The sequence below is a fragment of the Pichia membranifaciens genome (assembly GCF_001661235.1).
Source record: "Pichia membranifaciens NRRL Y-2026 unplaced genomic scaffold PICMEscaffold_5, whole genome shotgun sequence".
NCBI lineage: Eukaryota > Fungi > Ascomycota > Pichiomycetes > Pichiales > Pichiaceae > Pichia > Pichia membranifaciens.
This window is the reverse complement of record NW_017566986.1, coordinates 880,233-903,920: the sequence shown is the minus strand read 5'-3', so window position 1 is coordinate 903,920 and position 23,688 is coordinate 880,233. Positions and strand designations below refer to the sequence as shown.

Genomic DNA, 23,688 nt, shown 5'->3' with positions numbered 1-23,688 from the left:
TCGTCCGTGTCTCCCTCTGTTATTGACCCATCGGTATCTCCCTAGCGATCCTTGAATCTTCTTCTGCTGATTCCGTCGCCTCTACTGAACTGGAAGATTCCTTCGCTGGATGTGCTCCCCCGTCTGAACCTCAAGTATTATCGTATAAGGAGTCTCTTGCTCACCTGACTGACAATATGAATCTTGCTGCAAATGAAGCTCAGAAGCTCCCAGACATTTCCACCAACACTTTTGATTACCAGGAATCTGATCGTGCAATTCCTCTTGTTGATCCTCCTTCTGAGAATCCCGCAAGTGTTCCTTCTGACGAGGACCATATCGATGCTTCCTCTGAACCTTATTTTCCGTCCACCTCTCTTCCGGATTGTGTTCCTGATGCGGTACCTTCCGTGGTTCCAGTGCTTAATCCCCTCCCACGCGTTTCTTCCCAACTATCACTATCATCTGTTGCAAGTGATACCGAGCTTTTAGGCCTTCTTCAAGATGATTCTCCTCCTGATGCTTCGGCCAATCAAGCGATTACAGATTTTTCGCTTGCTCTTGATCTTACTTCCGGCCCAGCCTTAGTCCGTACTATTTCTGAAGTGACTGATTTTGAAGGACCCATTCCAAAACGCGCTGACCATCACACGGCCTTGTTGGTCTCTGGTCAAGTGTTCAATGCCATTCATGCTGTTCATAGAGCTTATGTTACCACGTCGTCTGCTGGATACATACCCTCGACGATTCAAGAAGCTCTGGCTTGTTCCGACTCTGCCGCTTGGACTAGTGCCATCAACAAAGAACTTGATGCGCATAAAGAGAATCAAACCTGGACTATGACGTCTCTCCCTGCTGGGCGCAGAGCAATTGGATGTCGGTGGGTGTTTACTATCAAGGACAATACCACTCCACCCACTTACAAAGCCAGGCTTGTTGCTCAAGGTTTTCGTCAAGTACATGGTATTGACTATGGTGAAACCTTTAGTCCTGTTGTTAGGTATGAAAGCATTCGGGTGTTATTTGCGTTGGCGGCTCAGTTTGATCTCACCATTCATCAAATGGACGTAACCACCGCATTCCTGAACGGTGATTTGCATGAGGAGCTTTATATGCAGCCTCCCCCTGGATCTCCTGCTGCTGGTTCAAAAGTGTGCCATCTGAATAAAAGTCTTTATGGCTTGAAACAAGCACCCCTCTGCTGGAATGTTAAAATCAATCAGGTATTAATAGATTTTGGCTTTGTGCGGTCGATGTCTGAGTTTGGTGTTTACTCTTTGGTTATTGAGAAGTCGGTTACACTTGTTGCCTTATATGTTGACGATCTATTGATCCTCTCCAACTCTCTTCTTCAATTGATTCCGTCAAAGACGTTCTGTCTTCTCATTTCAAAATGAAGGATCTTGGTGCAGTTTCTCGGTTCTTAGGGATGCAAGTTTCCCAACGTCCTGGTGTGGTTTCCATGCATCTCGGTCAGTACTTAGCAGGATTCTTGGGTGATTTCAATATGTCTGACTGTAATACAGTTCAGACTCCCCTTGCTGCTGGGTCGTCCTTGGTCCCTGAGGGTAAGCCGCTGTCTGATGAAGATGCTTCCCTGTATCGCACCATGGTGGGGAAATTATTGTTTGCTGCGAATACAGTGAGGACCGATTTGTCATATGCGGCCTCGGCCCTGTCAAGGTTTATCAAAACCCCGTATGCAAATCATTATGCTGCTGCTAAACATGTTCTTCGGTACATAAAAGGTACTCTCGGTTTAGGATTAGTATTCAAGAAGACCACGAGTTTCAATTTAGTTGGTTACTGCGACTCCGATTGGGCTGGTGATAAGGTGGACAGAAAGTCGATTACCGGTTATGTTTACATGTTAGGAAATACTGCAATAACATGGAAATCCACGAAACAGCAGACGGTGGCGCTATCATCTACTGAGGCAGAGTATATGGCACTGGGTGACGCAGTTAAAGAATTACTATGGTTAACACAACTGTTGAAACACATTGGACTTAAAATGAACAAAGTCCCCTGCATCTTTGAAGACAACGAAGGGTGCAGGATGTTATCAACGCATCCGGTCCATCACCAGAGAACCAAACACATTGATATTAAACATCATTTTGTTAGACATCATATTTCAGAAGGAAACTGTGAAATAGTTTCAATCAACACTGAAAATATGGTTGCGGATATGTTGACTAAAAGTTTAGCCAAGATTAAATTCAATAAGTTTGTTGGTCTAGCTGGAATGTCGAACATATCTACAAGTGTTTAGATTATGGTGGGGTGTTGAGATAAGATGCCGAAGCCAATCATGATCGAGTGATAAGAGATAAGAGTCTTATCATGATAAGGCATCTTAAGTAATCTAAAACTGGAAAGTTAGCCGCCATGATAAATGAATAATGGCAAGTTTAACCGAAGGTGTAAGTGTATAAATACAAGAGGTTTGTCCCTTGTATTTATGTTTGAGAATATTAGTTTGTAGGCTAGTTATATTAGTTATAAATTAATAAGCAACAAACATAAGAAAAAGTGAACATATACAATGGATATTCATAATAGAATAGCTAGATTACAACAGATCTCTCATATCTTATCTATTGTCTGTCTAGACAGCTTATTTCAACATACCCAGTATTGCTTGTATCTACATCCTCATTTGCTTGAGCATCTTATCTCAACAGAAATCAATTAGTGTTGTGCAGGGAATAAGTACATACCAAATGTGAAGCTGATAAAATTGGCAACCCTTCGGAAATATATTTTGAGCTTAAGTTGTTACGCGCTAAATTTAGTAGCATCAGATATAGTTAAAAAAATTTGTTTTCAAATATGACTGGATGGCCAAGTTGGTTAAGGCGTGCGACTGTTAATCGCAAGATCGTGAGTTCAACCCTCACTCCGGTCGGTTCTTTTTCAAGTTTTTTTTCTTGAACTAAAACGTTAAAAAAACACTTCTAGACGATGGTAAACGGGTACAAAATATCAGTAAGGAACAAAAGTAGGAAACAAACAGTAATAAAAGGAAAGGAAATGAACGTACTACCTAAGATACAATAACGACTCAACCAAAAATGACTTTAAAGGTAGCGATTTCAAATGCTCTCAATTTGAAGGTGAATTCGCCGGAAGAAGAAATTTCGTATTCTTCCTTTTCTTCTTCCAACAAATTAGTTTTAAAAATCTTCGTGACTGGTGCATTAAGTTTGATTGTGGCTTTGCTGATACCACCTAATGATTCGTAAACTCTCACTACAACCGTTTGAGAACCGACATACTTCTTTGGCAAGTTGTCCATCAAACCACCATCGTAATCCACATCAGCATCATCTTCTCCACGCTTGACGTTAGAAAGAATAATTCCTTCATCACCAGTGATAGTCAAGAAATCTTCAACGGTCTTCAAAGAATCTTTTTTGTCTGTTGCCACATATAGTTCAGATGGCATACGTTCGTTGAGTTCCCATCCTGCACGGACAGTTGTTGCACCAAGTGGCCCTGAATGTGGAACAATAGAATACTCGAAGCTGTGATCACCTATATCTGCCTTTTCATCTGGATACTTCGGAGCGCGGAGAAGTGAAAGCGTCATTATGTTACCATGAACAGAACCACCATACTTGTTGTTATTGACGATAGACACACCGTAATTGTAGTCAGAGAAATCCACAAATTTATGCATACAGCATTCGAACTTGGCAACGTCCCACGAAGTGTTGAAATGTGTTGGTCTCTTGGTGATACCAAACTGGGTCTCATAACTGGCAGTCTCGGATGAAATGTTGACAGGGAATTGGACCTTTAAAAATTGGTAATTTTCATTCCACGATACGTTACATTTGAACTTGACTGACGAAGTTTCTGAAAGATCGTTGAGACCATCCAAAGAAATGATGGTAGTGATCTTACTGCTTGACGATAATTCATGCTCGACTTCCAAGGCACTCACCAAAGGACCGTTGTACTTGATTGAACACTTGGTAGACTTGGAAACATATTTGAACTTGTTTAAAGAATAGAGTTCAGTATCCCAAGCTGGAAAGTTTAATGGAGTGTCTGAAAACATAACATACTGGTTTCCACCCTTCATTGTGGTGCCATCAATAACTTCACGTTTGTTAACAATGTCGTACAATTTCAAAATCACACCGTCTGAGTCGAGCACGACCTTCAACTTTGAGTTTTCCATCACAAACAATCCGCTATCATTTTTGATAATCGAAGACGGATATTTGATTTTGGAGGCCAGAGGTTTCATCACGGTGCAACCGGTCATGACCACCAAGTTTTTGTTATTGTCCACTTTTTGTGCAATAGAGAGTAAGTAGTTAGGTAAATTATCGACGATTTCAATTGAAGACTTTTTCCATGGGAGAGAGCTCAACTTCACCAAATGTTTATGGGTGTCATCCTTGGTAGTGGATAATCCTAGTTGAGCGAGAGCAGCTTCCAACAACTTTGTTTCCTTGGAAACAACATCAGCCAACATAGGCCAAACGTCTTCACCGTAAACTTTGTTTATACAACTTCCTGGTAAGACGTCGTGGAACTGACAAAGACAGATGTTTTCCCAGAGAGCTTCAATCTTAGCAAGAGGGTACTTGAACTTTTTCTTCAAGACTGAGGCTATCGTGGAGAAAAGTTCAACGTTGTGCATCAACAACTCGACTGTTCTCATATAGTTTTTGACTTTAGCCTGGGTGGTGTAAGTACCTCTATGGTACTCCAAATACAATTCTCCTCTCCACGATGGCAACTTCTTACCATTGTCAGTATCCTTAGAGAGGTCATTGTAGAAATCGCTGACGGTGCAACCGAGCTCCACCTGGGAGAAATCACCGCCAGCAGTGTTTGCATAACCACGGCATCTCCTCAACTTCTCCACCATGTCTGGAGTTGGGCCACCACCTCCATCACCTTTACCATAAAGCAACATACCTTTCTGGTCGTCGTACAAATTCTTGTGATTGATGACGCTTCTTTTCACATCACCAAAATTTGCATCTGCAGTGTAGGTGTTGTCGGGTGGCATGTGAACCAACACCTGGGAAAGGTCGATACCCACCCAGTTGAACGAGTTTTCGGGGAAGACGTTGATGTTGTTCCAGGACAACTTTTGAGTCAAAAACTTTGGAATCTCACACAATCTGCAAATCTGAGGGATTTGGGACGAGTAGCCGAAGGAGTCAGGTAACCAGAAAATGTCCGACTTGGCACCGAACAAATTCTCGAAATATCTCTGTCCCAGTAGGAACTGTCTCACCAAACCTTCACCGCTTGGGAGATTAGTGTCGTTTTCCACCCACGACCCACCTAGAGGGATAAAGCGGCCCTCGGAAGCAGCCTGTCTCACCTTTTTGTATAAGTCAGGGTAGTATTGGACCAACCACTTAAAGTGCTGTGCGGCCGACGCCACAAAAACGTATTCAGGATACTTTTCGATCAATCTTAACTGAGTGGACCAACTTCTGGCGATCTTTGTTTTGGAGGTGGCAAAGTCCCATAACCATGCGGTATCGATGTGGCAGTTACCAATGGCATAAACGGCGTTGAACTTGTTCATCTTTTTTTCTTTGAAAACCTCGGCGGAGTCGACGTTATTGCCCAAAAACTCCTTGGCGATCTCTCGGCAGGCCACCACAGTGGTGATATCGTTAGGGTCAAATACGTCCATAATGCGGTTACACACTTCCCTCGCCTTGTGCTTCTGCGGAGGCCCATCTTCTCTTGCTGCATCGCTTAAAACCAAAAAATCAAAGTAGAGTGCCTTTGCCTGGTAGTTGTACTGGATGATTTCAACCGCTGTCACACCGTAGGAGTCGCCACCTCCGCCAAAAATCGAGTTGCAGCCACATTCGATGTAGAATACGGCCTCAAGCTTTTCCGGGTCGCCGGACTTTGCTTTGGAGAACCATTCCAACGGAAGTTCACACTCGTTTCTTTCTCCGTTACCTGTCAGACCCTGCAACGGACACCCGTCTGTGCCAAAGACGAGGGCCTCGCAGCCGGCGTCAAACAGAAAGGTGAGAACCTCACTGTTCTCTTTGCCTTTGCCCGTGGAAATATCGTCGTACCAGGCCTTGCTGATTCTCACCCTGACCTCGAACCAATGGGAACTCCACTTTGGGGACATGGTGATGCCCTCACCGGCGGGACACGTCTTGAACTCACCAAGTTTCGACGGAATGATGTCCTTGAACAAAGGCTTGGACAAGCCCGGAGCAGCCCATTTCTTCAACCAAATGCCCGAGTCGGACGTCTCAGAAGGGCTGGAGACATTGGACAGCGTCAGTCTCTCTCTGTTGTAGAACTTAGGAAGGTTTAAGTCTCGGTATTGGCCCTTATCGATGAACTGACGGAGCCGGTTTTCGTAAATGGAGTCTACAGTCTTGAAGGTCGGGTGGTCATTTAATTGCGGATATTGGCTGGTAGCAGCCGCTGCTGCAGTACAGCCGCCCTTGGAGTGGGAGTGGGCAGTTGCCATTGTCGCTGTGGAGTTGCTATGGGTGCCAATTGACCTCTACAACAACCACCCAGTTAAAGAGAAACTACGGTAGACCACAAGAAGAGAAGGAGGCACAACACCGAAGTAAACTGGAAGCGTGGCCAGTACCCGAGCAGCAGAGCACAGGGAGACAGGACAGCCAGAACCGACCGATAAGTTCCTCGGCGTGCCTGCTCGCCTGCCCAGCCGTCAGCATGACGTTGCGCCCGCAAAAAATATACCGGCGGCCCCGGGGCGTCTAGACCGATGGCGATTCGCGATTCCGAGCGGGGCCCCGCGGTGGAAAGATGAAGGTGGAGTCGTGAAATGACATGAAATTGGAGTTTATAACTCAGTCACTAGAAACAATCCGGACGTCGGAGCGTGGTCGTTGAACGAGACACGATGCTGCCGCACGTTGTAGAGAGATCGGTTGACTGTTTTCTATACACAAAGAGCCGTGGTGGATGGTATCAATCAAAATACAAAAAATTTTCCCCAAAACAAACAAAAGTAACAAAAATAAGATGAAATTTTAATTCAGAAAATCTATGGCGAAGATGCCACAAAGATTTGTGAAACGGAAGAAGGAACAAGCAAACAAAAGAAAAAGAAAGAAAGAAAGAAGCCAAAAGGGTCTGAATTAGCAAAGCCGAGTTGATGATTGTTGACTGAGTGACCGACCGACCAATCGAGCGCCTTACTCACTCACTGGCATTGGCAACTGCTCAATAGAAAATGACGTTGGCCGAACCAGAGGTGACAGTGACGGTACACCCGTCAGCAGAGGAGAATGATCCGTTTTCGTAGTAACAATCACCGTTGATACTGGAGCCCTCAGTGGCTTCGATCTTGATGTTGTAGTTTGCGCCGTTACCGTTATTTGGGTTTGGAATCAAGGACAAGTAGGTCAAGCCGCCAGTGGAACCGGCACCAATGACAATTGGGGCGTAGTTACCGACACCAGCAGAGGAAGTACCCCAGACACAACCGTCTTCAACACTGACACCAGCGTTGTTGACGTAGTATTGGGAGGAGGTCTTCTTACCACCCCACTTGAAGTAGGAATCTTCGTCGACAACGGACAAAGGCTGGGTGGCTCCACCTTGCAATTCGGTTGGGACAACCATGTTTTCGGAACCCGGGTAGTCTGTTCTACAGAGAGCAACAGAGTCGGAGAGTTCGGACTTGACGTAACCGGTGGAGTGGTCAGCTTGACACAAGGAGTCTGCGTCGGAGTTGGACTTGTAAAGGAAACCGCCTTTACATAGCAAACCACCGACGGTTCTACCATCGGAGGGCTGGTTGGAAGGCCACTGGGTCTTGGACATACCTGGTTCACAGGCGTAGGAGCAGTAGAAGCCCTCTGAACAAGAGTTGGAGGTGGAGCCGTCCAAGCCCATGACAGAGGCCCAACCACCAAGACCGATCCAGTCGACAGAAACAATACCGTCGACAGATGGGAACTGCGAGCATGGGATGGTACCGTCCTCAAAGGATCCACTAGAGGACCCGGAGGAGGATGGCGCTGGACCGGAGGCAGAAGTGCTTGGGGCGGCGTACTCGTCTCTCTTGTGCATGTGGTGCTGGTGGTTCACAGCAACAGGAGCAGCGCTGGCGAGGGCGGATAGAGCCAAAAGGGATAAACTTTGGGAGAACTTCATTTCGTTTAAGACGTGCTAAGTAAAGGAATGAATGGCAAACTCTGGGATGTAAAGTAGAAACTTTTTTGTAGTTTTTTTCGGAAAGTGAAACTTTTCGAATAAGGATAGTCGGGGACTTAGGGTAGTGAGACCTAGTTTTCAGTTATTAGAAGGAATGTAAAATAGTTGGTTGATTTTTCTTGTGATTTTCGCTTGGATCAAGGAAAAAAGTCAGAAAAATATTTTATTTTAGAAAGAATGTGTTCGAGTTGGTCTGTCTTACGAAGATACGAAAAGGAAGGAAGGAAAGAAAAGAGAAGGGATCAACAAAGGCAAGAGAGAAAAGAGGCAGGAAAAGATAAAGCAGGGAGGGGCAGGAGAGGATCCGGACAGATCAGGCGCCCACAACTCCATGGATCCAGTATCGCAGCTCAGGACTGCCGGAATAGGCACTGTATTTATATCTGACCGGGTGCCTCCAGGAGTCAAATTGTGTTTGTATACACTTTGTGTCAGAATCGGGAAGAAGTGCGGCGAGTGAAAAAAAAAATGGTGCAAAAGGGAAAGCGACAGGTCTCGTAGGCACGGAGGGGAAAACAAGCGGCGCGCACAGCGGTTGGCCGGTCTAGACCTCTGCCGCTTGCAGCAGTCTTATTAGCTACAGCAGGGATGAGGGCGGCGTCATCCGGGGGTCCGTGTGCTTGCGCCCGGGCGAGGCGAGGCGGGCGGGGAGCGCCGGCTTTGGCCCTGGCCCTGGAAGGAGGTGCCGGTGCTTCACGTCTGTTTCAGAAGAAGGGGCAACGGCGAGCAGGGGGCGAGGGGAAAAGGGGCAACGCCGATTGCTCACATTCACGTGTCGAGAGACATCTCGCATGTGGTTGGTGGGTTGCTGGCAGGACCACTTCTCGCTTCTCGCCCGTGGCAAGTCACTGCGTCCGAGACTCTAATAAACCTTGCTGCAGCAGGGCACTAGACTTTGACTCGTTTGCGCCATCAATAGGCGGACGGCCACTCGACTGGGCCGCAGCTCGATCCCGATCTCCACCCGTCGAGTGATCGGGTGAAAAAGCAACGTGGGAAGACTATTGCATCATGCGGAGGGTCCCAGCAGGAGGCAAATCTGTTTACCCAAAGCAGCAGTTTTCCCTATTCGGGTAAGTTACGCACGTCGGAGGTCGGCATTGACGACGCCCGGGTATGCGCGGGCGGCTAACGCATGCAAATCCCTGCGGGTGCGCACGCGAAAAAAGAAAAAGTACACACAATTACACTGCCTAAACGGTCGAGTCCGGCTACCACACTACAGGAAAAAAGACAAGGCCGCAGCTGGCTGGGGGAGGGCAAAAACCGAGCCGTGCAGCGCATGCGCCGCCTGCCGACCGTTGGCGCCGGGCCTGGGTCGAGAACGGGGCCTCTGACAGACCTCGTCTCAGCTCGGGGTCTCCGGGGGCGTCGATCTGCCAATAGGACGCACTGTGCTGCTCCTTCCGGTAGGCCGGCTCGTCTCCAGCTTCAGCAAACGAGGCTTTGGCGGCGCCGCGTTGCGTTTAGTTAGCCGGGACTAGTGTGCTTAGTCTTTCTCGGCTTGCCACAGGAGCACCCTGCGGACGTCATACGGACAATGGTCTCGGCGGCCCAGCGCCGCCGCTCTACCCCCGGCCGAAGATCAACATTCACCACACCTATCGTCTCCTTCGCGTAGTCGAGACGAGCGGCTGTTGTCTCTCTGGTCACTCGCTGTCTTGCCTGCAAAGGGGGGAGCGTCGATGGCGAGACACTCTTGTGACACCCGACAAACCGGCGCTCGTCTCTGCAGGTCCAGCCCATTTCTCCTGCTCTGCCCCCTGACTCCTTTGCCTCTATTACAGGGGACAACGGCCAGACGGCCGCGGGGCGACAATGTTATTTCCCTTCTGCCCCGTCTTTATTTCCGGACAGGCGTACAGGCAGCATGCAGCACAGGACCCAATAGCAGAGGGCTCGTTCAACGCAGCCCCGCTTTCCGGTCTCGCAAACCGCACTAGTCGATTGGTCGCCCCACCTGACTCGTGCTCCGACATGTGGGGTAGCAGGAACCACGGCAGCCCTGCGGTGGAAGGTGACCAATCTGATACAGGCCCCAACTGGCATGCAAACATCCTCGTACAGACCAGCGCAAGTGCGCTTTTAGTCCCATTTCGGGGCTCGTCGCACAACGTGATCCCAGCTTTGGCACGCTTGTCTGCTCACCACTTCTCTTTTCATCGTTGATGACACTGTATACACAGGTTCTGGCTCGAGATTGAACTAGCACCAACCAGAACACACGCTAATGCGTGTGCTCGCGGTAATCGCTTCCTGGAGGCATTCGCTGTATTCTGCGGTGCCGAATCCATCTGTAGAAGTAACGCACCACGTCCGGGCCTAGTAGCTGATGGAAACCTAGCGATTCCGCACGAGTGTGCATTCCACTTCGTCTGTGATATCGGACTTGTGCTAATCGTGTGGCATCTCCGTCTTGGTGTCTTTTCGTGCACATTTTTTTCTGACGTGTTCCACTGTTTACAAAATGAGCGTCTCTGACCTTATCGGTCCGGGTGCGCTGGTCATGCTGAGCAGCAGCAGGTAGAATGTCTGAACTTGAGCATTGCCGGGCGCCGAGAATCAAGTTTCGGGGCTAGCAAGGCTCCCCGAACCGCACAGTGAATGGCCCAACTCAGCCCGCGATAGCGTAGTCATCCAAAAAGGGTAATTGCAATGTGATTGCGATTGCACTGGCAGGCCGTGCTTTCTGACTGAGCATCAACTGAGCATTGTCAAACGCTTTGCACCATCGAGTTCAAGCAGTACAGTGGGAAACGACACTGGACTGGAATACAGCCGAACCAAGCCCTAGTCCCTCAGCGCAGAGGATCGACGCAAGAACAGGGCCGCCCCCCTCCCCACACAGATACATGGATTTTTTGAGAAGGAAACAAAGCAACAACAACACAAAACCAAGTTCCAACATGAACTCCATCGCCACCTCGCCCTCCCCATCCCCGTCACCTTCCCCCTCAGCAATAAGCACGAAAAACACCCTATCCAAGATCGCAGATATGCCCGTACACTGCGACCCGCAAACATCGATTCTCTCCGCCGCCCTTCTCATGAAGGAGAAAAGAACACACTGTTTGCTTATCATAGACGAGATGTCGGGGAAACTGATTGGCTTGAGTACAACCAAGGACTTGGCTTTCAGGGCAGTGGCCAAGAACCTCGATCTGAGTACACCGATATCTACTATCATGACGAAAAATCCCTACTATGTATCTCAAGCAACAACCCCCAACGAAGCTTTGAAGTTGATGGTCAACAAGAAGATTAGGCACCTGCCAATCGTGAACGAAAACGAGTTGGTCATCGGTATTTTGAACATCACTACGTGTTTTTACAACGCCATGATAAGATTGGAGAGAATGTCAGAAAAATCCAAAGAGCTAGAGTGTACTTTCAATGATTTGAATAACGAACTGAACTCGTCATTGAAAAACACGCCATCGAACGTATTGAGCAACAACAACAGCAACGCTGTGGCATCGTCTAGGCCAAACATCCCTTCCATAACAATAAAAGACCAATCCCACAACTTAATCAGAGGCCACCATTATTCGAATCATCTGGATATTCTAGCCCTGAACGAAGGCCTCTTAGACTTGAACATTTCTAGAAGAAAGAAAAAAATCATCAACGATTTGAGATCATTAATCTCGATAATGAAACAACCGGATTTAGAATCACTACTAGATGATAACGAGTTGAATGCCAGAAAACCGTTTTATATTGATGCGAAAACATCCATATGGGATGCATCTCAACTGCTACTAGAAAACAACTTAACCGCTGCTCTTATTGTGCAGAATAACAATAATGTTGATTTTGTCGAAAACATTATTGGAATCCTAACCACTAAAGATCTTGTGTATCGTGTCCTTGCTTGTGAAATTGATTCAAAAGTCTCAAAAGTGGCCAGAGTCATGACATCAAAACCCGAGTTTGCAAATGATTCCATGGCAATTCATAACGCTTTAAGATTGATGTATGAAGGGAAGTATTTGAATCTACCGATCAAAAACTCGCAAAACGAAGTGACTGGCTTGGTGAATGTTTTGGATCTCACGTACGCTTTGCTCAAAACCTTGAGCAACTCTTCCCTGAATGATGATGTCGAAAACTATGATATTAGTATGGGTAGTCTAGCAAATTCAAATGACCATTCTAGTAAATCCACAGAAAATAATGTACCCGCATGGAATAAATTCTGGGACTCTTTGGATAGACCTCTCAATCAGGTATCTACAACTACAAAACGCTCATACTCTTCTATCGACAAAAAGGTCCTTAGCCAGAGGTCTGCCTCCTTTGTGAGTATTGCATCCGAACCAGCCAAGCCCGTCTCGCCTGTAAACACCTATGTTGAAATCAAAATTGACGATGATTCAAAGCTCATTTCGTCATCAAAAGAGTTGGATATTCGGTCACTAGGTTCCATTACAAACGATTCACCACAGGATAAGATCTTACTGAAAGTTAGGATTCAAGAAGACCATCGTTTAAATTTGGGTTTAAATGACAAGATTTATAGATTTGAATATTTGAGTGACAGCAAAGAAGTCAACAATATCTTGGATTCAATCACATCAAAAATTCAGCATAAAATAGTGGAGATAGAAAGTACTGCTTTGACCTTCCATTTAGGATATTTAGACGAAGATAATGATTTCATTACAATTGACTCGACAGACGATTTGAAAGTTGCCTTGTCTCACAATAAAAAACGCCATCTGAATCTGATTCTTAGGATCAAACAAAAAACAAAGGAACTCAAAAAATATCTTTCGAGCCCACTTCCATCATCAAATGATGATGATGATCAGAATAATGGTAAAAAGGCTTCAACTTATTTACTTCTGGGTGGATTAGGAATTTTCATTTTAGTCTTTACAAGATTCATATTCATTAGTAAAAGATACCACAGGTTGTAAGACAACAAACCATATTTTTATTACAATCCAAACTGAGACTCAGTGGATGCCAACGGCATAGAATATGCAGCCATATCATTTGTGTTATCCTTCTGTCATTCCAGTCTTCACTTAATTTCCTTCGCCCCCCTTGTTTGATACATACCCTTATACACACATTGCTTTAATAAGCGACGCGTCGATTTTTTTAAATTTGGTGCGACTTCTTGAGAGCTTTCTCGTTCTTTTCTTGAGAAGTCCTTTAGTGAGAAAAAATTTCATCGTCTCAAAGCACCATGTTTTGCCCTCCTGCTTTGTGCCTTTACATTTATATATGACTTTGTCTATAGTGTTTTACCATACTAATTACCATACTACAACTACATAGAAACAATATGGGTGTACAAGACTTCAATCCAGACAGTGAGTTCGGAGTTCAATTGAAACAACAGATATCCAACAGATTAGCCTCATTGAATACGGAAGATCCTTCTTATGTGGCCGAATTCTTATTGGTTCTCATTTCAAACAATCGTACTCCTGCTGAAATTGTTGAGGAATTCACAGGATTATTTGGTGCTATAATCGATCAAAAGTTTGTTGTGGATGTCATTAATGAGATACTGATCCATCAAGGAAAGTTGCAGCCACAACAAGAACCAACACCACAGCAAAGTCAACAACAGCCTCCACAACAACAGCAACAACAAGCTACTTCTGCATTTTCTTCAGCAAACGTAACTCCTCAACCACCAAAATCTGCTTTTGGAACACCAAGTACGCAACAGCAACAACAGCAACAGCAACAGCAACAACCACAATCCCAGCAAATACAGCAATTGCCGCAGGCACCATTCAACATACCCACTGCTCCTCAAGCGCAAATACAGAATTCTATGCAATTTGATGATAGTAGTATGCTAGTTGATGGTGCAGAAAACAAGGAGGTCAGATTTTCCGATGCGACGCAAAACTCATTCAGGCCAAACAATTTCAATGACAACAACGTTAATAGATTTAACTTTACCAAGAGTACTAGAGGCTCAACTAATTTCAAGTCTGGTAGAGGTGGACGGGGCGCCAGAGGTGCCAGACCACTTAATGGGAGAAGACAGGACACCATGTCCAAGATGGTTGAGATGTCACTTGATAACAACAATGAGATGACAACTAACTTTGTTAGTAGCAGACCTACAGAAAGATGTAGAGATTTTCCACATTGTTCAAACAAATTTTGTCCAAATGCTCACCCAACTAAGGTTTGCCGTGATTTCCCAAATTGTCCTCATCATAACCAAACCTGTACTTACTTGCATCCAGGGGAGGATGATGAATTATTCAAAGAGTATGAAAGAGTTAGAGAAGCCAAATTTCAGCAAAGAAACACTAAAGTGGTGAATACTGGTATAACGTTGTGTAAATTTGGATCTGTTTGTCAAAAAGAATTATGTCCTTTTGGTCATCCAACCCCAGCCAACAAGGATGCTAAGGTGACAATTTTACAATGGTGTGTCGACAACAAAGAGTGTAAGAATCCAAATTGTTCCAGAGCACATTCATCTCCTAACTTCGAGCCTCAAGTTGCCCAGTTCAATGGTGGCCAATCTGGCGTCGCCGCAGCTAACGTTGGTGCGCCGGAAAAGACATTAGAACAATGCAAATTCGGTTCATACTGTAAGAATTTCAGGTGCCCAAAGAGACATGCGACATCTCCGGTTCTATGCAGAGCTGGTGCCAGCTGCACAAGAATTGACTGCTACTTTCAACATCCGATTAATGAGACTTGCAGGTTTGGTGTGAATTGTACCAATGTCAACTGTGCGTTCCAACATCCAGAAGGTAGACAGATTTCACAAGCTGGCGCCACACCAGGTGGTAACAAGGTGTGGGTTAATGGACAAAACCAAGATAGTGGTTCTACATCCCAGCGCCAATTTGCTGTTTCAGAGGACCAAGTTTTGGAGCAAGCACCACCACAAGAAGCTTGATGATTAAAGCTTCTTTCTCATCTTATTATTTTTTATGTAGTTTAATAACTGGTTTTAAAAACAACCAGTTTGTTTTTTGTTTTTACTTTTGTCTTTATCATACATTACTTTACTTTGTGTAACTTTTTTTTTTTGATTTTTTTTTGACTTTTTTTCTTTTTTCTTTTCTTTCAGTTCATACTGTGTGTATTTGTGATAAATATAATACTTCTGTGATTGAAATAATACCTGTCAGCAGAAAGAAACTAAGAAGTTGGAGACTTGATAAGTTTTGATTAGGTATATAAAATTAAGTAGTTTAAAATTATACAGGGTTAACTAGACTTATTTCTTACCGTAGGAGTCGGCGTAAAGGTCCAATGGAGAAGCTTGGACAGCATGTTCCTTCCATAAGTTTGGAGTCAAGAAACCGTAGGTGTTACCGATGGCAGCGAAAGCAGCCTTCAAGGTGTTTTCAGCAGTTCTGGTGGAACCGGAAGAAGTGGTGTAGATATCTTCAAGACCTGCGAATTGCATCATTTGCTTGACGGTTGGGGAAGCAACAATACCGGAACCTCTTGGAGCTGGGATCAATCTGACGTTGACGGAACCACACTTACCAGAGGTCTTGTTGGCGATGGTGTGAGGAGCACCCAAGTTGGAGCCCCAGTAACCTCTTCTGACAGGGATGATGGACAACTTGGCGATGATGATGGCACCTCTGATGGCGTTGGCCAATTCCTTGGCAGCCTTGACACCCAAACCAACGTGACCGTTGTTGTCACCAAGGACCATGACGACCTTCATTCTGGTTCTTTGACCAGCTCTGGTTTGCTTTTGAACAGAGATGACGGCCATGACCTTTTCTTGCAAGTTTGGCAACAAGTGGTCGACGATTTGGTACTCCTTGATTGGCAAGGAGTGGGTGTAGATTTGCTCGATCGAGGTCACCTTACCGGCGGACACAAGTCTACCTAACTTGGTGACAGGAACCCATGCCTTTTCTTCGGTTTGTCTGTTGTTTCTTCTTGGAGGACCCCTTCTTTGAGGTCTGTTGTTTTGTGGAGCAGCACCGGACATTGTGAGTTTTCTTGGTTAGTTCTGATTCGTCGGGATATTACGTGGAAATCCGGGGGTGGTGGGTTTCAGTCGACGTATATGGGAATAAGATCTGCAGAAGGAAGCAAAAGTAGCAGGGATGGGAGCACAGGGAGCTCCGGCGACACCCACCATAGACGAAATGGTGTAGATTTCTTCACCACGGTCCTGTGGTGAGCACAAACCGGCTGGCTGGCTGGCTGGCTGGCTGGCCGGTGTGTCGAGGAGAGCCTGAAAATTTTCGCGAGTCCAGGGCCAAGAGGGTTACAGAACTCCTCATCAAACCCTGGACACAAGCACGTGCTCCCGATTCCATTTTCCGCCGAGATTCTTACTCTTTTTCTGACTCCGGCAGCGGTGACTCCGGCCGCCGTACCCCCTCTTTGAACAGAGTCTGCCGGGGCAAGGCGCTGACAGGCCGTTGGCTGACTCGGTCCCCCGGGGCATCTTCTTCACCGTCTCTGCTGGGCTGAACTCCGAGTTCTGCCCCCTCTTGAGTACATCACACTGTCGATATGCCTCTGGGTGTCCAGTGAGGCAGCTCGAGAGAGCCAACCGGTTGTAGAGCCGGGGAGACACATGGAGTCCTGCCAAAGACCGCCGCCCCCGACAGCTGCTCGCAATCGCACGTGACGTGGCGGCACCGCTATTACTCATTTCCCGGCACTCTCGCCGGCGCATGACTGATTGATAGCGGGTGAGGACCATTGTCGCTCGTGTAAAGGCCAATTTTTCAGCACTCACGGAGATTCTGCAGTGGTGTCCTGGCTGACTTGGGCACGTTGCGTGCTGCGTTGTGGGGGGCCTGTAGTACTTAAAACACACCCACATCTCCCCTTCTGCGCCCCGTACCGTGTCGCTTTCGCTTACAAGTCGTCGCAGCCCAAAAGAAGAGTGACAGAGCGCATCGCATCGCATTCAGCATCCAACAGAGACCGAAATACGTCATAATGTCCATTCCACAGCCTATCTCCAACTTGACACAGGCGTTCGAAAGAACGGGCCTGTCACCAAAGAACAACAACACGGTTTCCACCTCTCCAACCGCGTCGTACTTCGAGCAGCACAGACTCGCGGGCGGCAGACGTGCCAAGACCTTGAAGCCTTTCTCCACGGGTGATGTGAAGATCTTGCTTCTGGAAAACGTCAACCAGACCGCGTTGGACATCTTTGGCCAGCAGGGCTACCAGGTCGAGTTCCTCAAGACCTCTCTTCCGGAGGAGGAGTTGATCGAGAAGATCAAAGACGTCCACGCCATCGGTATCAGATCGAAGACGAGATTGACCGCCAACGTTCTCAAGCACGCCAAGAACCTAGTCGTCATCGGCTGTTTCTGTATCGGAACCAACCAGGTCGACTTGGAGTACGCAGCCAAGAACGGTATCGCGGTGTTCAACTCACCTTTCTCGAACTCGAGATCCGTCGCAGAGTTGACCATCGCCGAGATCATCGCCTTGTCCAGAGAGTTGGGCGACAGAAACATGGAGTTGCACAACGGCACCTGGAACAAGAAGTCCGCCAGATGCTGGGAAGTCAGAGGCAAGACCTTGGGTATCGTCGGTTATGGCCACATCGGTTCCCAGTTGTCCGTCTTGGCCGAGTCTTTGGGTATGAATGTGCTCTACTACGACACTCTCATGATTATGTCCTTGGGTAACTCCAAGCAGGTCGGCTCGCTCCAAGAGTTACTGAATAGCTCTGACTTTGTCACTCTCCACGTCCCAGAGACCGCTGAAACCAAGCAAATGATTTCCACCCCTCAGTTGGCCGAGATGAGGGACGGCGCCTACTTGATCAACAACTCCAGAGGTACCGTCGTCGATCTTCCTGCCCTCATCGAGGCCCTCAGAATCGGCAAGCTTGCAGGTGCGTGTATCGACGTGTATCCAAAGGAGCCAAGAGCCAACGGCCCTTACTTCAATGGCCACGAGCTTCTCCCATTCATCGACGAACTGAAGACTCTGAAAAACGTCATTTTGACTCCTCACATAGGTGGTTCCACTGAAGAGGCCCAATCTGCCATTGGTATCGAGGTCGGCACAGTCTTAACCAAGTACTTGAACGAGGGTGCCTCCATTGGCGCTGTCAACTTCCCAGAAGTTTCCTTGAGAGCTTTGGACCTTGACCAAGAAAACGCCTGCAGAATATTGTATATCCATCAAAACGTTCCAGGTGTTTTGAAAACCGTCAACCAGATCTTGTCCGACTACAACATCGAAAAGCAGTTCTCAGACTCCAGAGGTGACATCGCCTACTTGATGGCAGACGTCTCTGGTGTCAATTCAGACGACATCAAGAACTTGTCTGCCGAGTTAGAAGCAACCGCTTTTAACATTTCCACAAGATTACTATACTGATTGCTCCGACCGCGTTTTCCAGCAATACAATATTCAACTATCCTATCCAAGCCCGTTCTATATAAAATAACCACTACAGCGGCAGCTGTTGCAGCCACAGTTGCAGATTACAGACTACATACACCCACATGTACTATGATTTTTTTATGCTTTTCTGAAACTTTTCAACTTTATTTCTCTCTAGTTTTTGAACTCCCTTTTTTTCTCTCTTCCTTTATAATTATAAACCTTTTAGCATGGGTGGTCCACTTTCAACACAATGTTCCACCGTTAATAATATTTTGAAACTTTAAAAACGTCGTAAAAAATAACAAGGAAGTACTTTTCTAGCGACGTCGTAGATAGCAGCGTCAAAACTCAGAAAGGCAACTCGCTCCCCTGAATCGCGCCCTCCGCATCCGATCCGCCATCACCAAAATCCGCTCTGGAAGTTGAGACGGGGGAGGGTGGCAAAAGAGGATGATGATGAACCTGCATACATTTGCCTAGTCACCTAGAGTTGATCTGTGTCCCGATTTCTCCTGCTCATCTTCCGTGCCACTGTCCCATTGAAGTGATAAAGCACAGCATACTGCAGCAATGTCCGTCATAACCTCGGCAGCCCCATATTTATCCTTGCTGGATGAGCACGACCCTTCCTTGAAGGTGTATGCACTCCAATCTCTGGACAAACAAGTCGACCAGCTATGGTCCGAAATCGCCAACAGAATTGCAGACATTGAGCAGTTGTTTGAAGACAGCCATTTTAGCCACAGGGAACTTGCCGCCCTTTTGGCATCTAAGGTTTACTACAACTTGGGTGACTACGACTCTGCGGTCAAGTACTCCTTGTTGGCAGGGAAGGCGTTCAATACCAATGAATCTTCCGAGTATGTGGAAACAATTGTGTCGAAGTGCATTGAATCGTATATCAGCCTATCCCAGTCAAAGTATGCTGATGATTCTGTCGTTATAGACAGACAATTGACATCCATATTCGAGCAGATGCTCACCAAATGTGTCAACGATAATGAAATCAAGTTGGCCCTTGGTATTTCCCTCGAGAGCTACCGTCTTGACATAGTAAAGAATATCATCGACACCCAGATCAAAAACAAAGTTTCCACTGATAACATAATGGGTTTAATTGGCTACGTTTTGACGTGTTCCACCACTGTGATCAACGACGTCAACTTCAAGACTGAAACTTTGAATGGCTTGATTACCATTTTGCTAAGCTTTGACAATCCAGACTATTTCCTTGTTACAAAAATCATAGTGCAATTGAGCGATTCAGTGTTTGCTCACCGGGTTCTCAAGAAGCTACTTTCCTCTGATGACAACGTTTCAATGGCTTATCAGATTGCCTTCGATTTGGTTGGAATTGCATCCCAAGAATTGCTAACCTCAACATCTAAATTCATTGAGGCCGATTCGGAAATTGATCAAACAAATTCAAAAACCATCAGATTGAAGAGAATTTTATCCGGTGTGCCAACTTGTGATTTAGATATTACTTTTCTCTCTGAACATCGTAATGTTGATATTTCCATCCTGAATGCAAGCAAGAAGGCCTTAGATGGAAGAAACTCGTTGTACCATTCCGCAATCACCTTTGCGAACGCATTTATACATTCAGGTACTACCGATGATTCCTTTTTTAGATCGAACTTGGAATGGTTAGGAAAGGCTAATCACTGGTCGAAGTTTTCTGCAACCGCCGCATTTGGTGTCATCCACAAGGGTAACCTATCTCAAGGCCGTGCAGTCCTTGAACCTTATCTCCCAGGAAGTACCTCTAATGCTCACACAAATGGTGGCTCTTTGTTTGGTTTGGGCCTAGTGTTTGCTGGCCAACATGGCCAGATCTTGGACTACTTGCGTGACACTATTGAACTGAACTCTAATAGTGTTGAGAATAAAGATAACGATATCATCCTCCATGGTGCTTGCTTAGGTATTGGTGTTTCGGCAATGGGACTTGCAGACTTGGATCTTTACAATGAGCTGAATGTCGTCCTTTATTCTGACTCAGCAATCTCTGGCCAAGCCGCCGCTCTAGCAATGGGTTTAGTTATGTTGGGTACCGGTAACGAAGAAGCTTTGAGCGACATGTTTACCTATGCACAGGAAACACAGCATGAGACGATCATCAGAAGCTTGGCTGTTGGTATGGCTTTAATCAGCTATGGAAAGGAAAATAAAGCCGAGCCTTACATCAAGAAAATGTTAGACCACAAAAACTCTATTTTACGTTATGGTGCATGCTTCACAATTGGTCTTGCTTACTGTGGTACTTCCAACAGATCTGCCATCAAGAAGTTGTTGCATGTAGCGGTCTCTGACTCCTCCGACAGCGTTAGAAGAGTTGCTGTCATGTGCTTAGGTTTCGTCTTATTGCGTGAATACACTAAAGTTCCAACCATTGTCGAATTACTCGCCCAATCTCATAATCCATACGTTCGTTATGGTTCTGCTATGGCATTGGGTATCTCATGTTCAGGAACCGGTCTTAAGAGTGCTTTGGACGTTTTGGATCCGCTTTCTACAGATGCTGTTGATTTCGTTAGGCAAGGTGCTACCTTGGCAAAATCTATGATTTTGATTCAACAGAACGAAAAGACACACCCAAAGGTGAAGGATTTCAGAGAGAAACTTGCTTCAATTGTGAGTAACAAACATGAGGAATCTTTAGCGAGATTCGGTGCGACATTAGCGCAAGGAATACTTGATGCAGGTGGAAGAAACACTACGATACAACTAGAAAATACACAGACTAACACATTGAATATGAAAGCCATTGTCGGTTTGACAATTTTCACGCAATATTGGTACTGGCATCCTCTTTCACATTTCTTATCTCTTTCATTTACCCCAACTTCAGTGGTAGGTATAACTGAAAACTTGAAAATTCCAAAGATGAAGATAAATTGCCATTGTAAGGAAGATGTTTTTGGATATCCTCCAAAGGTTGAAGTTCAAGTCGCAAAACAGGCAGAAAAGGTAGCCACAGCTGTTCTTTCGACGACTCATAGAGCTAGAAACAGAGCAGCCAAGAAAGAAAAATCCAAGGAAGACAAGATGGATGTTGATGAAATGGAAGACAGAAAGGATGAGGACAAATCACCAGAAGCACATACAGGGGTAGAGAACGAAGAATTGCAGGATAATCAATTCCAATCTTTATATGCCAAGGAACCGTATGAAATTGATAATATGACAAGAGTTCTACCGGCTCAAATGAAGTATGTTACATTTGCCAAAAACTCAAGATTCACTCCTTTGAAAAAGTTTAGATCGATTTGTGGAGTCGTTGTTCTTAAAGACAATGAGCCAACGAAGCCTTTCGACAAGATCAAGACTTTGAGGGAGATGAACATATCGGAAGCTCCTGTGCCTCTTCCATTTACTATAAGTCCTGAGTTGGATAACTTCGAAGGGTTAGAATCAGAATAATTGTTTTATAGATGATTTTAACTTTTGTAATACAAAATCTAGTTTATTATACAAATCACCATTGCTAGCAAGTTCTTAATTGCTTGCATGGCAGTAAGGTCCATGAGAAATAATGAATTAGCCTACTTGAATCTGTCAAAGGCACTTTCGAGGACGTCATCATTCTTTTGTTGAACACCGTTCTCAGATTCTTCCTTTTGACGTCTCAATTCCTTCTCTTTCTCCAAGGCTTTTTCTATACGCATAGAACGCTCAGTGATCATGTTCTTTCTTTGCTTCTTTTTGAATTTACGAAGGGCGGAGCTTCTTGGGGCCGTTTCAGGTCTAATATATCTCTCGAAGTTCTCTGAAGACTTCTCTTCCTCCTTCTCCTTGGCCGCCTTTTCGCTAGCCTCCCTAGCTGACAGTCTTTCTTGTGGCTTTCTGCGGTCGACGGTACCGACACTGTTTGGATCCAAGGATATCATATCAGGCTTCAATTTGTTCATCAACATTCTGACCTCACCTTCTCTTCTCATCTTACCAGTTTCGTAAGGGTTAATCTCTAAAGCATCAAAGTTGGATTCACCAGACCCAGGCACTATCAATGAAGAGAACCCTTTATTATGGCCAACACCAAGCACATCTTCAAAAGGTACAAACCTTGTCGTCTGTACTTGCGATCCAGCAATCAAGTGGCTCATGTAAGGATCCTTTTGGCGAGACTTGAAACAATCTTTCCACACAGTGACATGTGGGCCCCAGCCGACAGATACCAACCCAGTATCGGAAATGTCAACTGTGTTGGCTTGCGTTGGAGTGTAGTAGCTATCCAATTCTTCGAATTTACGAATATCCCAAATCTTCATAGTTTTATCAGCACCTAAAGCGACCATGTATCTACCATCTCGATTGACAGCCAATGAACGAACTGGTCCGTTACACGCTTGGAGTTTTACAAGCGCAGTACTCATACTCGGAGACCACAGTGTTATTTGACCATTTGAATGCCCAGCATGGATCACAGCATTCCATGGATTCTGTCTCATCGATACTGTTGGTCCTAACTTTGTACGTAGTTGTGACACTAGTTCTCCTGTAGAGATATCGTGGTATCTAATCCATCCAGACTTTCCTGCTGATACCAATAGATAATGATACGGTAGGAATTCAAGTAAAGTAGGGTCAATATGCTGCGAGAGTTTGTGAATTTCTGTACCTTCATGATCATAAATGAAAACGTATTTTTTCTGTGCCACTGCAAACATCTGGTTATTTTGCAAGTATTTGACTGCGTTGACTGTTTCACCCAAATGCAATTCGGTATGCAACTTACCTAGACGCCAATCAAACGAGGCAACATGTCCTTTCTTACCACCAATAAGAAGGTCACGTCCGTTTCTTGTGTAGTCAATGGTATAAGGTCCATAATCATTCAACTTAAGCTCGAATCTTTTGCTGGCAGTCGCTATATCGACATTTTTCACTATATCATCTTGTTTGAATTTCCATGTCCTTTCCATGCCTTCAGCTTCAACAAAACCTTGCTCTTCAGTAAGCAATATTTCAGCCTTTTCAGCAGTTTCCCGAGCCTCTTCAAAGTCTTCTTCCATTTGTTTTATCTGCTTCGATCTCTTCTTGTTAGAAATGAAGTTTTTCTTCCCCGACCGGTCGTCCCCTTTCGGAACCGTCGAATTTTTACTTTGCATGTTAATTGCTAATGTATACCTTACGGTTTTCACTCACGAGTCGCCACGGCTA

At 45.6% G+C, this 23,688-nt stretch overlaps 9 protein-coding genes and 1 non-coding gene across 10 annotated transcripts; 6 read left to right on the top strand and 4 right to left on the bottom strand.

Annotated features, from left to right (window-relative positions):
* The first annotated feature begins 2,816 nt into the window (after positions 1–2,816).
* PICMEDRAFT_t118 lies at positions 2,817–2,890 on the top strand. Its single transcript has one exon. It is a non-coding gene; the product is annotated as a tRNA-Asn (tRNA).
* PICMEDRAFT_17753 (hypothetical protein) lies at positions 2,865–6,501 on the bottom strand. Its single transcript, XM_019161724.1, has one exon. It carries the CDS (start codon positions 6,464–6,466, stop codon positions 3,047–3,049), a length of 3,420 nt encoding a protein of 1,139 aa, XP_019016380.1. The 5' UTR covers positions 6,467–6,501; the 3' UTR covers positions 2,865–3,046.
* Positions 6,502–6,776: 275 nt separating this feature from the next.
* Positions 6,777–8,582, bottom strand: PICMEDRAFT_17752 (hypothetical protein). The gene has a single exon (XM_019161723.1). The coding sequence runs from the start codon at positions 8,128–8,130 to the stop codon at positions 7,195–7,197; it is 936 nt and encodes a 311-aa protein (XP_019016379.1). The 5' UTR covers positions 8,131–8,582; the 3' UTR covers positions 6,777–7,194.
* A 663-nt stretch (positions 8,583–9,245) lies between these two features.
* PICMEDRAFT_168837 (hypothetical protein) lies at positions 9,246–9,836 on the top strand. The gene has a single exon (XM_019161381.1). The coding sequence runs from the start codon at positions 9,326–9,328 to the stop codon at positions 9,662–9,664; it is 339 nt and encodes a 112-aa protein (XP_019016378.1). The 5' UTR covers positions 9,246–9,325; the 3' UTR covers positions 9,665–9,836.
* A 1,206-nt stretch (positions 9,837–11,042) lies between these two features.
* Positions 11,043–13,112, top strand: PICMEDRAFT_74035 (hypothetical protein; the record flags this gene model as incomplete). The annotated part of the gene is made up of 1 exon (XM_019164657.1): positions 11,043–13,112. One exon carries the CDS (start codon positions 11,043–11,045, stop codon positions 13,110–13,112), a length of 2,070 nt encoding a protein of 689 aa, XP_019016377.1.
* Positions 13,113–13,442: 330 nt separating this feature from the next.
* PICMEDRAFT_17750 (hypothetical protein) lies at positions 13,443–15,202 on the top strand. The gene has a single exon (XM_019161722.1). The coding sequence runs from the start codon at positions 13,487–13,489 to the stop codon at positions 15,077–15,079; it is 1,593 nt and encodes a 530-aa protein (XP_019016376.1). The 5' UTR covers positions 13,443–13,486; the 3' UTR covers positions 15,080–15,202.
* Positions 15,203–15,331: 129 nt separating this feature from the next.
* On the bottom strand, positions 15,332–16,271 carry PICMEDRAFT_17749 (hypothetical protein). Its single transcript, XM_019161721.1, has one exon. It carries the CDS (start codon positions 16,136–16,138, stop codon positions 15,404–15,406), a length of 735 nt encoding a protein of 244 aa, XP_019016375.1. The 5' UTR covers positions 16,139–16,271; the 3' UTR covers positions 15,332–15,403.
* An 835-nt stretch (positions 16,272–17,106) lies between these two features.
* PICMEDRAFT_74032 (hypothetical protein) lies at positions 17,107–18,513 on the top strand (the record flags this gene model as incomplete). The annotated part of the gene is made up of 1 exon (XM_019164656.1): positions 17,107–18,513. One exon carries the CDS (start codon positions 17,107–17,109, stop codon positions 18,511–18,513), a length of 1,407 nt encoding a protein of 468 aa, XP_019016374.1.
* Positions 18,514–19,092: 579 nt separating this feature from the next.
* On the top strand, positions 19,093–21,948 carry PICMEDRAFT_74031 (hypothetical protein; the record flags this gene model as incomplete). The annotated part of the gene is made up of 1 exon (XM_019164655.1): positions 19,093–21,948. The coding sequence occupies one exon, from the start codon at positions 19,093–19,095 to the stop codon at positions 21,946–21,948; it is 2,856 nt and encodes a 951-aa protein (XP_019016373.1).
* Positions 21,949–22,070: 122 nt separating this feature from the next.
* On the bottom strand, positions 22,071–23,636 carry PICMEDRAFT_74030 (hypothetical protein; the record flags this gene model as incomplete). The annotated part of the gene is made up of 1 exon (XM_019164654.1): positions 22,071–23,636. One exon carries the CDS (start codon positions 23,634–23,636, stop codon positions 22,071–22,073), a length of 1,566 nt encoding a protein of 521 aa, XP_019016372.1.
* Between the last annotated feature and the right edge of the window lie 52 nt (positions 23,637–23,688).

Coding starts and splice junctions, on each gene's coding strand:
- PICMEDRAFT_17753 (XM_019161724.1), bottom strand. CDS start 6,466: ATGGCAACTGCCCACTCCCACTCCAAGGGCGGCTGTACTGCAGCAGCG.
- PICMEDRAFT_17752 (XM_019161723.1), bottom strand. CDS start 8,130: ATGAAGTTCTCCCAAAGTTTATCCCTTTTGGCTCTATCCGCCCTCGCC.
- PICMEDRAFT_168837 (XM_019161381.1), top strand. CDS start 9,326: ATGCAAATCCCTGCGGGTGCGCACGCGAAAAAAGAAAAAGTACACACA.
- PICMEDRAFT_17750 (XM_019161722.1), top strand. CDS start 13,487: ATGGGTGTACAAGACTTCAATCCAGACAGTGAGTTCGGAGTTCAATTG.
- PICMEDRAFT_17749 (XM_019161721.1), bottom strand. CDS start 16,138: ATGTCCGGTGCTGCTCCACAAAACAACAGACCTCAAAGAAGGGGTCCT.